This window comes from Pecten maximus, chromosome 9 (assembly GCF_902652985.1).
Source record: "Pecten maximus chromosome 9, xPecMax1.1, whole genome shotgun sequence".
In the NCBI taxonomy this organism is placed as follows: Eukaryota; Metazoa; Mollusca; class Bivalvia; order Pectinida; family Pectinidae; genus Pecten; species Pecten maximus.
The window spans coordinates 31,065,099-31,081,371 of record NC_047023.1 but is presented as its reverse complement, the minus strand read 5'-3'; the positions used below and the strand labels follow the sequence as shown (position 1 = coordinate 31,081,371).

Below are 16,273 nucleotides of genomic sequence, written 5' to 3'. Positions count from 1 at the left end.
TTCCTTTACCATGTCCCATTTCACTACAGTTCTGTCTCCTTTACCATGTCCCATTTCACTACAGTTCTGCTGTCTCCTTTACCATGTCCCATTTCACTACAGTTCTGTCTCCTTTACCATGTCCCATTTCACTACAGTTCTGTCTCCTTTACCATGTCCCATTTCACTACAGTTCTGCTGTCTCCTTTACCATGTCCCATTTCACTACAGTTCTACTGTCTCCTTTACCATGTCCCATTTCACTACAGTTCTGCTGTCTCCTTTACCATGTCCCATTTCACTACAGTTCTACTGTCTCCTTTACCATGTCCCATTTCACTACAGTTCTGGCCTGTCTCCTTTACCATGTCCCATTTCACTACAGTTCTGATGTCTCCTTCACCATGTCCCATTTCACTACAGTTCTCCTGTCTCCTTTACCATGTCCCATTTCACTACAGTTCTGATGTCTCCTTTACCATGTCCCATTTCACTACAGTTCTGTCTCCTTTACCATGTCCCATTTCACTACAGTTCTACTGTCTCCTTTACCATGTCCCATTTCACTACAGTTCTACTGTCTCCTTTACCATGTCCCATTTCACTACAGTTCTCCTGTCTCCTTTACCATGTCCCATTTCACTACAGTTCCTGTCTCCTTTACCATGTCCCATTTCACTACAGTTCTGCTGTCTCCTTTACCATGTCCCATTTCACTACAGTTCTGCTGTCTCCTTTACCATGTCCCATTTCACTACAGTTCTCCTGTCTCCTTTACCATATCCCATTTCACTACAGTCCTGTCTCCTTTACCATGTCCCATTTCACTACAGTTCTGTCTCCTTTACCATGTCCCATTTCACTACAGTCCTGTCTCCTTTACCATGTCACATTTCACTACAGTTCTGATGTCTCCTTTACCATATGTCTCATTTCACTACAGTTCTGTCTCCTTTACCATGTCCCATTTCACTACAGTTCTGTCTCCTTTACCATGTCCCATTTCACTACAGTTCTACTGTCTCCTTTACCATGTCACATTTCACTACAGTTCTACTGTCTCCTTTACCATGTCCAATTTCACTACAGTTCTGATGTCTCCTTTACCATGTCTCATTTCACTACAGTTCTGATGTCTCCTTTACCATGTCCCATTTCACTACAGTTCTGCTGTCTCCTTTACCATGTCACATTTCACTACAGTTCTACTGTCTCCTTTACCATGTCCCATTTCACTACAGTTCTGGTCTCCTTTACCATGTCCCATTTCACTACTGTGCTACTGTCTCCTTTACCATGTCCCATTTCACTACAGTTCTACTGTCTCCTTTACCATGTCCCATTTCACTACAGTTCTACTGTCTCCTTTACCACGTCCCATTTCACTACAGTTCTGTCTCCTTTACCATGTCCCATATTTCACTACAGTTCTGTCTCCTTTACCATGTCCCATTTCACTACAGTTCTGATGTCTCCTTTACCATGTCCCATTTCACTACAGTTCTGTCCCCTTTACCATGTCCCATTTCACTACAGTTCTGATGTCTCCTTTACCATGTCTCATTTCACTACAGTTCTACTGTCTCCTTTACCACGTCCCATTTCACTACAGTTCTGTCTCCTTTACCATGTCCCATTTCACTACGTTCTCACCTACCATGTTCTGATGTCTCCTTTACCATGTCCCATTTCACTACAGTTCTGTCTCCTTTACCATGTCCCATTTCACTACAGTTCTGTCTCCTTTACCATGTCCCATTTCACTACAGTTCTGTCTCCTTTACCATGTCCCATTTCACTACAGTTCTACTGTCTCCTTTACCATGTCCCATTTCTCTAGTTCTGATGTCTCCTTTACCATGTCCCATTTCACTACAGTTCTGTCTCCTTTACCATGTCCCATTTCACTACAGTTCTGCTGTCTCCTTTACCATGTCCCATTTCACTACAGTTCTACTGTATCCTTTACCATGTCCCATTTCACTACAGTTCTGATGTCTTCTTTACCATGTCCCATTTCACTACAGTTCTGGTGTCACCTTTACCACGTCCCATTTCACTACAGTTCTGTCTCCTTTACCATGTCCCATTTCACTACAGTTCTCCTGTCTCCTTTACCATGTCCCATTTCACTACAGTCCTGTCTCCTTTACCATGTCCCATTTCACTACAGTTCTGCTGTCTCCTTCACCATGTCTCATTTCACTACAGTTCTACTGTCCCCTTTACCATGTCCCATTTCACTACAGTTCTACTGTCTCCTTTACCATGTCCCATTTCTCTACAGTTCTGCTGTCTCCTTTACCATGTCCAATTTCACTACAGTTCTCCTGTCTCCTTTACCATATGTCCCATTTCACTACAGTTCTGATGTCTCCTTTACCATGTCTCATTTCACTACTGTTCTGTCTCCTTTACCATGTCCCATTTCACTACAGTTCTCCTGTCTCCTTTACCATGTCCCATTTCACTACAGTTCTGCTGTCTCCTTTACCATGTCCCATTTCACTACAGTTCTGCTGTCTCCTTTACCATGTCCCATTTCACTACAGTTCTCCTGTCTCCTTTACCATGTCCCGTTTCACTACAGTTCTACTGTCTCCTTTACCATGTCCCATTTCACTACAGTTCTGATGTCTCCTTTAACATGTCCCATTTCACTACAGTTCTGTCTCCTTTACCATGTCCCATTTCACTACAGTTCTGATGTCTCCTTTACCATGTCTCATTTCACTACTGTTCTGTCTCCTTTACCATGTCCCATTTCACTACAGTTCTACTGTCTCCTTTACCATGTCCCATTTCACTACAGTTCTGTCTCCTTTACCATGTCCCATTTCACTACAGTTCTGTCTCCTTTACCATGTCCCATTTCACTACAGTTCTGCTGTCTCCTTTACCATGTCCCATTTCACTACAGTTCTGCTGTCTCCTTTACCATGTCTCATTTCACTACTGTTCTGTCTCCTTTACCATGTCCCATTTCACTACAGTTCTACTGTCTCCTTTACCATGTCCCATTTCACTACAGTTCTACTGTCTCCTTTACCATGTCCCATTTCACTACAGTTCTCCTGTCTCCTTTACCATGTCCCATTTCACTACAGTTCTACTGTCTCCTTTACCATGTCTCATTTCACTACTGTTCTGTCTCCTTTACCATGTCCCATTTCACTACAGTTCTACTGTCTCCTTTACCATGTCCCATTTCACTACAGTTCTGTCTCCTTTACCATGTCCCATTTCACTACAGTTCTGATGTCTCCTTTACCATGTCCCATTTCACTACAGTTCTACTGTCTCCTTTACCATGTCCCATTTCACTACAGTTCTGTCTCCTTTACCATGTCCCATTTCACTACAGTTCTGTCTCCTTTACCATGTCCCATTTCACTACAGTTCTGATGTCTCCTTTACCATGTCCCATTTCACTACAATTCTGTCTCCTTTACCATGTCCCATTTCACTACAGTTCTGATGTCTCCTTTACCATGTCCCATTTCACTACAGTTCTACTGTCTCCTTTACCATGTCCCATTTCACTACTGTTCTGCTGTCTCCTTTACCATGTCCCATTTCTCTACAGTTCTGTCTCCTTTACCATGTCCCATTTCACTACAGTTCTGTCTCCTTTACCATGTCCCATTTCACTACAGTTCTGATGTCTCCTTTACCATGTCTCATTTCACTACAGTTCTACTGTCTCCTTTACCATGTCCCATTTCACTACAGTTCTGTCTCCTTTACCATGTCCCATTTCACTACAGTTCTGATGTCTCCTTTACCATGTCCCATTTCACTACAGTTCTACTGTCTCCTTTACCATGTCCCATTTCACTACAGTTCTACTGTCTCCTTTACCATGTCCCATTTCACTACAGTTCTGCTGTCTCCTTTATCATGTCCCATTTCACTACTGTTCTGTCACCTTTACCATGTCCCATTTCACTACAGTTCTGCTATCTCCTTTACCATGTCCCATTTCACTACAGTTTGCTTAGTATAAGCAACTTCTGTTTTTTTCAAGTTTTACACTTTCCCAAAGGTGTTGATTTTGGATGCTATAAAATCAGTGATAGCGCGAGCTCAGTTGTAGACTACAATATTGTCTCACAAGATTGAAACTGTCTTGGCTTTCTGGGGAAGTTTTCAGCCTTTTCGCTGTAGTTTAACAGCAAAAACAATTACTTTCAAGTGAACTCATTTGAATATTAAATGACATATTAATGAATCTAAGTTGTGATCACTGTCCCCATGAATATTTATATTATTTAAATACTTACCATGCTTGTGTGTTTGGTTCCAGGGAGCGGGTTGTACAGCCTTAGTGGTTGCTGTTATGGCCAGGAAACTAGAGCTGAGCAGGGCAGAAAAACATGTACACAATTTTATGATGGACACACAGCTCACTAAAAGGGTAAGATATTGCTGATATCTTATTAACAATTTGTCACTTAGCATACAGTATAGACAAATATTTTATTCATTTATTTAAGATAAAACCATTGTTAATTTTGCTAAAAGATATTTTTCAGTTTCTTATCACAAGTGTGTACAGGGATTTCTTGATTTATACCTCCAAGCTGCAAGGACTATGAAGAAATGTTGATAACATTGATTGTCATATAAAATTCTGTGAAATGTGAGTCCATATAAGTGGAGCCTATAACAAGTGGTTTTTTAGCTCACCTGGTCCGAAGGACCAAGGTGAGCTTATGCCATACCGTGGCATCCGTCGTCCGTCCATCCGTCCGTCCGTCAACAATTGACTTATTTGACTTCTTCTTCATAACCGCTGATCGGAATTTGAACAAATTTGGTCAGAAGCATCCCTATGGGTAGGGGACTCAAAATTGTACAAATGATGGGGCTGACCCCCTGGGGGCCTCTGGGACAGGGCCAAAAGGGGTCCTTTTGGCGTAATTGATATAAACAACTTCTTCTCTGAAACCAAGCAGTGGTTATCACTCATATTTGCCTGGTAGCATCACTATGGGGTGGGGATTCAAAATTGTATAAAGGAAGGAGCTGACCCCCCAGGGGGCAGAGGGCAGGGTCAAAAGGGGTCAATTAGTCTTAAACAAGATCTTCTTTGAAACTAAGCAATGGATATCACTCACATTTGTGTGGTAGCATACCTATGGGGTCGCGCCAAAAGTCAATTTCATTTAATGCACTTTTTGGCATTTTTAGTATTAAAATAAAACCAATGTACATGTACCCGTATAAAATGCTTATTATATATATTGACATAGCAATACCAGGGACAAATATACTTAAGCATCATTCTTGTTTCATATCTCATGAAACCAGGTGAGCGATACAGGCCCTCTTAGGGGCCTCTTGTTTTATCCCTATTAAATCTTGATGTCTACAGGTTGGACCCCTAATTTTGACTCCCTTATGTTGTAATTTTGTACTGCCTAACTTGTAGCTGGATAAGTGGACCAATCTGACATGATTCCTTTAAGTCTACCCTCATCTTCTCTAATACTACCCTCCTCTAATACTACCCTCATCTCCTCTAATACTATCCTGATCTCCTGTAATAATACCCTCATCTCCTGTAAAAATACCATCATCTCCTCTAATAATACCCTCTCTCCTTTAAGTCTGCCTAAGTTCATCTCCTCTAATACAACCCTCATCTCCTCTAATACTACCCTCATCTCCTCTTATACTACCCTCCTCTAATACTATCCTCATCTCCTCTAATACTACCATCATCTCCTCTAATACTGCCCTTATCTCTAATATTACCCTCCTCTCCTCTAATACTACCCTCCTCTAATACTACCCTCATCTCCTTTAAGTCTACCTTCATCTCCTCTAATACTACCCTCCTCTATTACTACCCTCCTCTAATACTACCCTCCACTAATACTACCCTCCTAACCTCTAATACTACCCTCATCTCCTCTAATACTACCTTCATCTCCTCTAATACTACCCTCATCTCCTCTAATACTACCCTCATCTCCTCTAATACTACCTTCATCTCCTCTAATACTACCCTCATCTCCTCTAATACTACCTTCATCTCCTCTATTACTACCCTCCTCTAATACTACCCTCCTCTAATACTACCCTCATCTCCTCTATTACTACCTCCTCTAATACTACCCTCCTCGCCTCTGATACTACCCTGATCTCCTCTACGTGCGTTGGAAATGATATACCATGTACTTGCTTAGCTTCCCCACTTTCCAAACTAAGCCACTTTGTAGTATTTGTATGAAATTAGAGAGTTAATAATTAGGTCCCCTTACTGATAAGCTCGGTCTTGTGGGAATTCCCCTATAGCTTAGACATAAAATGTCTACAAAGAGAGTAAGAGATTGAGCCTTTGCAACCAGTTTTTCGATTCCGAACAATCTGTTAAACATAAGTAACGCCTAATGTGTCTTCACAACTCAGTAATACCAATTTTTAGCCTACCATTATACAGATGATGGATTGTTGAAATTGTTCTTTGTCCATAGTCCGCTGTCCATTCGTCCATAAAGAAGTTTAGAGGGATTTATCTCGGATGTATAAATGTGTGTAGGTTCCCCTTCGTCCCTAGTTGTACCATTCAATTTAGATTCGGAAAATTAAATGGCTGACAGGCAGTCTTCTCAGATTTTACCAGTGGAAGTTTGTTATGGCTATTTCTTGAGAAGTATTTGCAGTGTAAATCTCAGCATTGATGTGTAGGATCCTCTTTGTCCCTACCCTTTTAGTTTTGAGAGTGATCAAAACACGAAATGTCCAACAGATGCCCATCTCAAATTTGAAGGTTGAAGTTTCCTATAGCTATTTTTCAGAAAGTGTTATATAGATCTGTCTGATTATTGATATGTAGGGGCCCCTTGTCTCTAGTTGTGCATGTTTGACTTTGAGACTGCTCATGACAAAATGGCCGACAGGTTTCCATCTTGAATTTTGACAGTTGAAGATTAATGTTACCACTGTTTCTCAGAAAGCTCTCATTTATCTTTCTCAAATTTCAGATGTTGGTTCCCCTTGGTCCCTCGTTGGCCATGAACAAATTTTGACTTGATCAAATAAACAAAATGGCCGACAGACAGCCATCTTGAATTCTGTTGTGGCTATTTCTAAAGATCTTTGTTTTTCTTTTCCTGTAGTTGTACATGGTCAATTTTAGGACTGATCAGAAGAAGAAATATATATATCTATATGTACACTTATTAAACAAACATATCTGTCTAGTACCTTGTAGCCAATATGTTCCCAGAAATCTATAGTCATGTGTGGTGTATCTCTTTTCAGCATATTTGTTATGATTCTGGGGTGATAATTTAACTAAATAACATAGAATCCATCCTTTATCCACAATACATTGACATGATGTATGTTATTATCCTGTGAGGTTCATTGTTGTTGATATGAATTATTCATTAAGGTGGGTAGAAATACCTAGTGTTTAGGACAAGCCATACTATTTCTGTGGTGATATGTTGAATTTTATATGAAGAACAATAAAAATAGTTTTTTCTAGCTTAACAAAAAAGCCATTTCCTTTTGTACTTTTAGGTGTGTAATGTGATTTTAGTAATTGTATTTTCTAAATGACAGAACTATTTTACATTAATTGTTGACAGCTGGAGGCTGTACAGGCGTGACGTATCTCATTACTTAAGAAAGCTGTTTTAAATTATTTATAAAGTAGTAATCGTTTTTCTGTATTAATGGACTTGACTTGTTTCGGTCGCTGACTCCGTAGCTTTTCCAGTTTTTCTATGATGGAGTATTTATACCATGATTAAACAAACAAAGTATATCTATTGAAATAAGGCAAAAATTAATTAAGACAGGGTTTATGTAAATATTGAATCTGTATTTCCCTAACCCCCATTATAATCAACGCTTATAACAGTAAAATGACCCGGTAACAAAGCAATGACTTGCTATGGCCTTACTAACCATATCATCACTAGTATTATTGGGGATCCTTTTCACCATCATTCCATCGTCATGACAACATCAATACTCTAAGCTTTTCATGTGACAGTGAGGAGATTATCTGTTCCATGAAGCAATAGAAAATAATCAGTGTCGAGGATATTTGGTTTAATTTCAAATACATAAATATTACATATATACGTATATGAATTTAAATTTAACTATGAAATCCGACAAAAAATATTATATATTATCGTTAGTTTTATTAATTGATTTTTGATTATCCCATAGAAAAGTTTATTTTGGTAAACTCAGATAAATTCTTTGGAGAGTTTGGTATTTTTACTGCCTTATTTTTATGTGATTAGAGGTAAAAGTATGACAGATTTATAAAAAAAAAAAAAAAAAATCCTACTTGATTAATATAGGACCAGTGTAGATACCTCTCACTAATTCTAATTCCTAACAGTTTTTAGGTCATTTGAAGTCTCAGGTGACACCTATTCTAAATGGCTTTTGTCCATCATCAGTCTGTAAACAATTCAAGTTCTAGGTTTCTTCTCAAAAACACTTTAACCAATTTCAGTGGACTTTTGTGGAAACCTTACATCGCCAAAGGTCAACTAAAATTGTAAATGTTATGTGATCCCCATGCAGTCCCCAAGGGGCCTGAGGGGTGGTGCCAAAAAGGGTCAGATTGACTGATATTCTAGACAAATCAAATGCTCTTCATAGGTTCAAGGCTCTTAGATGCTTTTACCAAAATTGTGAATTTCATGATCCTGGGGTCTCCCATTTCTGCTGGGGAGGGGTAAACTTTATCATAGTTTATATAGGGAAATCCCCCCCCCCCCCCCCCCCTTTTTTTTTTCATTTCATTGGAAATGATTCAAACTTGGTTAGAAGTATCAGTTTGGGATGTTTTTGGCCCTGAGTGACCTCCAGGGGCTGATGTGTGGGGCCAAAAATGATTAAAATGACAAAAAATCATCTGTTTAGCAAATCCTCCATGTATTATCAAATGGTGAACTATTCAAAATGACCTTCATTTGCTATTTCTTGAGGAGTATTGGAATGATATTTCTCAAACTTGATCTGTAGTTTAAGAAGTGCTGGAATGACCTTTTTCCCAACTTGATATATGGGTTCTCCTTAAACCCTAGTTGTACCCATCCAATTTTGAGGCTGATCAGGATATCAAAATGGCCAACAGGTGACCATCTTGGATTTTGACACTGCCACTGCTATTCAGCTTGCTACAATGTATGTATACTAGGGTGTAGCTCTTGATTGTTGCAATGGACATTTCCGCCTTTCATCATAATCATTTTCTTGGGTTGTATATTTTAGATGAAAAATGCTGCAGCCAATGTCTTAAGAGAGACTTGGCTCATCTATAAATACACCAAACTTGTTAAGAAGGTGGACGGAAGCAAGGTGCGTGCTCACCAGAGGAAGTTTCTTCAGGCCATCCACTCGTAAGTATCACAATCTATCATTATTTCCCATGGATAGTCTCAGATCTGTTTTTTGTTTGTTTTAGTCCTGATGGACAGGATATCTGGACCAATCAATCTGGGATACTGAAGCCTGCTCTGTATACTGGTTTATTTAGTAATCAGCAGTCTCTATAATTTTTATTTGATTCTGATAAATTACTGGATTATTTAGAAATCATTGTATATGTAATTCTTGACATTGACACTTCTATCAATCTTTTTGGACAAAATGTTAAGAAAAACATGTTCGGTGTGATATTCAGCTTAGGCCCTGGTTGTGCCACACTTTGACTCTATTTGAATATTTATGATGGCTGCCAAAGATTTTTTTTTGTTTGTGTAACTTTCCATGATGGCCTTATCTCTACATTAAGCATCTTGAGCCCAATCAAATATTTGAGATGGCCAACAGTGACCATTTTTAATTTTAACTTTTTGTTCCACATTGGTATTCTGGTCAATAGATTGTATGACATTATCATTTCAAAATGGAATTTAGAAAGATAAGGGAAGGTCTAAGAAGAAATGGAGAGGAAAGTCCACAAATGATTGTATGTCTCCTTGACAATAGCAGTTGGTGATGGATCGTCATATAATGATGGCATTGTAAGGTACACTGAAGATTTGTAGGAGGTATTGATTGACTTATAGACATAGGAATTACACTGAAGGCAAAATATGGTAGCATTGAATGTTAGGAAAGACAAAGAGTTCAAATGGAGGCTTTGATATAACCTGGTTTGAAGGATGGATGAAAAGGACAGGAACAAAGATGGATTGTGTCTCTAAAGAATCTATAATTCACATTTATGTATATATCTTCTGGTAGTACCGAATGCAAAATCATTTAGGTACAGTTAATAATTACAAAGGTTTGATCCCCACCTGATAAAAAAAATGGTCCCAAGATTGATACCCTTCCAGCATGAATCAGTATTTGTCAGATTTTAATGATTCATACTCCAAAAACATACAATCTCAGAAACATTAGAATGAATTTTAGTACATGTAACTGGTCTAAGATGACAAACGAATGGTACATGAAATCAATCAAGATCATCCTTAGTTGTGGCCAAGATATATATCTCATCTGTTGTTAAACAATAGGGCTTTCTATGATTACAACTTTCTACTTTGTAGGTTTTATAAGTTTTAGACTTTTGGAGTCGGAAATATTCATGATTTTCCAATTTCAGGCTCCGAAAAATCAAGATGGGCCAGAGGAAATTACTAGAAAACCAGAATACACTTGTGGACATGGCAAAGGTAACGAGTCCCGAGTACAGCCTACGGTCAGAGATTTTAATTAAAAATCAACTTTTAAAACAAAATTCATCTTTCTGTCAATGTGCATGGTTGGATCACAATCTGTTTAATTTATACACCTGATTCAATGTTAATGATTCAATTTGATGAGTTCTTTTTTTAAATGTGACTGTACAATTTTCACGAAATGCAAGCACATGCACATGATTTTACTGTTGCGTCGATCCAAATACGGTATCAGAAACTGGTTATCAAAAGTCTCAAAAAATTGTCCTCATGCTAATGCGTTTTAGATGGTGTATATATTTTCTATTAGACAATTCTTTGTTTATAAGTTTACATGTGTATAAGCACGATACATAATGGTAAAATATGGTATGATGACTCTGGAATATTTTGGAACAATTTTGATGTTGTCATAAGCCTTGTCCGTAATCATCCCATCTCTGTCTGTGTAGTATCTCTTCTCCATTATCTGGAATCGTTGCTTCGTTACTCAGTATAGAGAGAGTTATTTCTGTTATTGAAAATTGATCATTTATTTTTCAGTCCAATCATTGAATCGTTTTAACTTGTTTGGAACTGATTATTAATTTTAAATCTACACTTGTTTTGGGTTGGGAGGTTTAAGGATGAATGATCAATCACAACAAGAAGTGTCAACATTGAGGACATAGAGGACTTTAAAAATGAACAGGGACAAATAGGGCATTGGACTGTTGATTCTAAAATGGCGACAAGGACTACTGACAAAAGTTTGTCAATAAAATAAAAAGTAAATTGTATGAAAAGAGACGACAAGGTGGTTACTGAAATATAGAGGGTTGTCAAAGGGAGCTACATGTGGTGACAATGAGGACAATGAATGTAAGACAAAAGAGGGCAGTGTATGGAGACAAAGGAAGTCAGTTTAGGGAGGACAAACAGAGGGCAGTGTATGGAGACAAAGTGGAGTCAGTGTAGGGAGACAAAGGGGAGTCAGTGTAGGGAGACAAAGGGGAGTCACTGTATGGAGACAAAGGGGAGTCAGTGTATGGAGACAAAGGGGTGTCAGTGTAGGGAGACAAGGGGGAGTCAGTGTAGGGAGACAAAGGGGAGTCAGTGTAGGGAGACAAAGGGGAGTCAGTGTAGGGAGACAAAGGGAGTCAGTGTAGGGAGACAAAGTGGAGTCAGTGTAGGGAGACAAAGGGGAGTCAGTGTAGGGAGACAAAGGGGAGTCAGTGTAGGGAGACAAAGTGGAGTCAGTGTATGGAGACAAAGGGGAGTCAGTGTAGGGAGACAAAGTGGAGTCAGTGTATGGAGACAAAGGGGAGTCAGTGAAGGGAGACAAAGTGGAGTCAGTGTAGGGAGACAAAGTGGAGTCAGTGTAGGGAGACAAAGGGGAGTCAGTGTAGGGAGACAAAGGGGAGTCAGTGTAGGGAGACAAAGGGGAGTCGGTGTAGGGAGACAAAGGGGAGTCAGTGTAGGGAGACAAAGGGGAGTCAGTGTAGGGAGACAAAGTGGAGTCAGTGTAGGGAGACAAACAGAGGGCAGTGTATGGAGACAAAGGGGAGTCAGTGTAGGGAGACAAAGGGGAGTCAGTGTATGGAGACAAAGGGGAGTCAGTGTAGGGAGACAAAGTGGAGTCAGTGTAGGGAGACAAAGGGGAGTCAGTGTAGGGAGACAAACAGGGGGCAGTGTATGGAGACAAAGTGGAGTCAGTGTAGGGAGACAAAGTGGAGTCAGTGTATGGAGACAAAGGGGAGTCAGTGTAGGGAGACAAAGTGGAGTCAGTGTAGGGAGACAAAGGGGAGTCAGTGTAGGGAGACAAAGTGGAGTCAGTGTATGGAGACAAAGGGGAGTCAGTGTAGGGAGACAAAGGGGAGTCAGTGTATGGGGACAAAGTGGAGTCAGTGTAGGGAGACAAAGGGGAGTCAGTGTATGGAGACAAAGTGGAGTCAGTGTAGGGAGACAAAGGGGAGTCAGTGTAGGGAGACAAAGGGGAGTCAGTGTAGGGAGACAAAGGGGAGTCAGTGTATGGAGACAAAGTGGAGTCAGTGTAGGGAGACAAAGTGGAGTCAGTGTAGGTAGACAAAGTGGAGTCAGTGTAGGGAGACAAAGTGGAGTCAGTGTAGGGAGACAAAGTGGAGTCAGTGTATGGAGACAAAGGGGAGTCAGTGTAGGGAGACAAAGTGGAGTCAGTGTAGGGAGACAAAGTGGAGTCAGTGTAGGGAGACAAAGTGGAGTCAGTGTATGGAGACAAAGGGAAGTCAGTGTAGGGAGACAAAGTGGAGTCAGTGTAGGGAGACAAAGGGGAGTCAGTGTAGGGAGACAAAGTGGAGTCAGTGTAGGGAGACAAAGGGGAGTCAGTGTAGGGAGACAAAGGGGAGTCAGTGTAGGGAGACAAAGTGGAGTCAGTGTATGGAGACAAAGTGGAGTCAGTGTAGGGAGACAAAGTGGAGTCAGTGTAGGGAGACAAAGTGGAGTCAGTGTATGGAGACAAAGGGGAGTCAGTGTAGGGAGACAAAGTGGAGTCAGTGTAGGGAGACAAAGTGGAGTCAGTGTAGGGAGACAAAGGGGAGTCAGTGTAGGGAGACAAAGGGGAGTCAGTGTAGGGAGACAAAGTGGAGTCAGTGTATGGAGACAAAGGGGAGTCAGTGTAGGGAGACAAAGTGGAGTCAGTGTAGGGAGACAAAGGGAGTCAGTTTGGGGAGGACAAACAGGGCAGTTTTTTGGAGACAAAGGGGGGTCAGTGTAGGGAGACAAAGTGGAGTCAGTGTAGGGAGACAAAGTGGAGTCAGTGTATGGAGACAAAGTGGAGTCAGTGTAGGGAGACAAAGTGGAGTCAGTGTAGGGAGACAAAGGGGAGTCAGTGTAGGGAGACAAAGTGGAGTCAGTGTAGGGAGACAAAGGGAGTCAGTGTAGGGAGACAAAGGGGAGTCAGTGTAGGGAGACAAAGGGGAGTCAGTGTAGGGAGACAAAGGGGAGTCAGTGTAGGGAGACAAAGGGGAGTCAGTGTAGGGAGACAAAGGGGAGTCAGTGTAGGGAGACAAGGGGAGTCAGTGTATGGAGACAAAGGGGAGTCAGTGTAGGGAGACAAAGGGGAGTCAGTGTATGGAGACAAAGTGGAGTCAGTGTAGGGAGACAAAGTGGAGTCAGTGTAGGGAGACAAAGGGGAGTCAGTGTAGGGAGACAAAGGGGAGTCAGTGTAGGGAGACAAGGGGAGTCAGTGTAGGGAGACAAAGGGGAGTCAGTGTAGGGAGACAAAGGGGAGTCAGTGTAGGGAGACAAAGGGGAGTCAGTGTAGGGAGACAAAGGGGAGTCAGTGTATGGAGACAAAGGGGAGTCAGTGTAGGGAGACAAAGGGGAGTCAGTGTATGGAGACAAAGGGAGTCAGTGTAGGGAGGACAAACAGAGGGCAGTGTATGGAGACAAAGAGGAGTCAGTGTAGGGAGACAAAGTGGAGTCAGTGTATGGAGACAAAGGGGAGTCAGTGTAGGGAGGACAAACAGAGGGCAGTGTATGGAGACAAAGTGGAGTCAGTGTATGGAGACAAAGGGGAGTCAGTGTAGGGAGACAAAGGGGAGTCAGTGTATGGAGACAAAGGGGAGTCAGTGTAGGGAGGACAAACAGAGGGCAGTGTAGGGAGACAAAGGGGAGTCAGTGTATGGAGACAAAGGGGAGTCAGTGTAGGGAGGACAAAGGGGAGTCAGTGTATGGAGACAAAGGGGAGTCAGTGTAGGGAGACAAAGGGAAGTCAGTGTAGGGAGACAAAGGGGAGTCAGTGTATGGAGACAAAGGGGAGTCAGTGTAGGGAGACAAAGTGGAGTCAGTGTATGGAGACAAAGTGGAGTCAGTGTAGGGAGACAAAGGGGAGTCAGTGTAGGGAGACAAAGTGGAGTCAGTGTATGGAGACAAAGGGGTGTCAGTGTAGGGCGACAAAGTGGAGTCAGTGTATGGAGACAAAGTGGAGTCAGTGTAGGGCGACAAAGTGGAGTCAGTGTATGGAGATAAAGTGGAGTCAGTGTATGGAGACAAAGTGGAGTCAGTGTAGGGAGACAAAGGGGAGTCAGTGTAGGGAGACAAAGGGGAGTCAGTGTATGGAGACAAAGGGGAGTCAGTGTATGGAGACAAAGGGGAGTCAGTGTATGGAGACAAAGGGGAGTCAGTGTAGGGAGACAAAGGGGAGTCAGTGTAGGGAGACAAAGTGGAGTCAGTGTATGGAGACAAAGGGGAGTCAGTGTATGGAGACAAAGGGGAGTCAGTGTAGGGAGACAAAGGGGAGTCAGTGTAGGGAGACAAAGTGGAGTCAGTGTAGGGAGACAAAGGGGAGTCGGTGTATGGAGACAAAGGGGAGTCAGTGTAGGGAGGACAAACAGAGGGCAGTGTATGGAGACAAAGGGGAGTCAGTGTATGGAGACAAAGGGGAGTCAGTGTATGGAGACAAAGGGGAGTCAGTGTATGGAGACAAAGGGGAGTCAGTGTAGGGAGGACAAACAGAGGGCAGTGTATGGAGACAAAGGGGAGTCAGTGTATGGAGACAAAGGGGAGTCAGTGTATGGAGACAAAGGGGAGTCAGTGTATGGGGCCGCGGTGGCCGCGTTGTTAAGGTGTCCCGACACCTTATCACTAGCCCTCCACCTCTGGGTTGCGAGTTTGAAACCTACGTGGGGCAGTTGCCAGGTACTGACTGTAGGCCGGTGGTTTTTCTCCGGGTACTCCGGCTTTCCTCCACCTCCAAAACCTGGCACGTCCTTAAATGACCCTGGCTGTTAATAGGACGTTAAACAAAAACAAACCAAACCAAGTATGGAGACAAAGGGGAGTCAGTGTAGGGAGGACAAACTGAGGGCAGTGTATGGAGACAAAGTGGAGGGTAATTTTGGGAGACAAATGGGGGGCAGTGTAGGGAAGACAAATGGACGACAGTTTAGGGATTATGACAAGTAATATCAGTATGGAGAGAATCTAGGGACCATTTAACATGGCAAAGTAGGAAAAAAAAGATATTGAAAAGACCGAGCAATTAAAAAACATAAGGGAAGGGCTGTAAAGAAAGTGAAAGTAAAGTCCAGAATGGATCACTTTTCTGCTTGACAAAAGCAGTTGGTGATGGATCGTCATATAATGATGGCATTGTAAGGTACACTGAAGATTTGTAGGAGGTATTGATTGACTTATAGACATAGGAATTACACTGAAGGCAAAATATGGTAATATTGAATGTTAGGAAAAACAAAGAGTTCAAATGGAGGCTTTGATAGAACCTGGTTTGAAGGATGGATGAAAAGGACAGGAACAAAGATGGATTGTGTCTCTAAAGAATCTATAATTCACATTTATGTATATATCTTCTGTAAGTAACTAATGTAAAAATGTCCAATTAAAAATTACAAAACTTTGATAATTAAAATGTCCACAGTCTTGTCACCTCCTCCTCATCAAACAATGGCAATGCCCAAGATTGATACCCTTCCAGCATGAATCAGTATTTGTCTCAAGAGTTTTTGGCTAATTCATACTCAAAACAAACGATGCTTACTCGGTAAAGGAAAGGGCTCCTCGATGGTGATAACAAAATATATTTTCGTTCATTGATATCTCTAAAATATTGTATTCCTAGGGTGAAATTTTATGGTCCCATT

The 16,273-nt window shown here is 41.5% G+C and overlaps 1 protein-coding gene across 1 annotated transcript in view; it reads left to right on the top strand.

Annotated features, from left to right (window-relative positions):
- The window catches only part of LOC117334221 (small conductance calcium-activated potassium channel protein 1-like), a 90,154-nt gene that overhangs the window by 59,164 nt on the left and 14,717 nt on the right, over nucleotides 1–16,273 (top strand). The window contains exons 5-7 of the mRNA XM_033893707.1: nucleotides 4,286–4,396; nucleotides 9,235–9,362; nucleotides 10,580–10,649. Of these exons, the coding sequence (XP_033749598.1) occupies nucleotides 4,286–4,396; nucleotides 9,235–9,362; nucleotides 10,580–10,649 (309 nt within the window). The remainder of the gene's footprint in view (nucleotides 1–4,285; nucleotides 4,397–9,234; nucleotides 9,363–10,579; nucleotides 10,650–16,273) is intronic.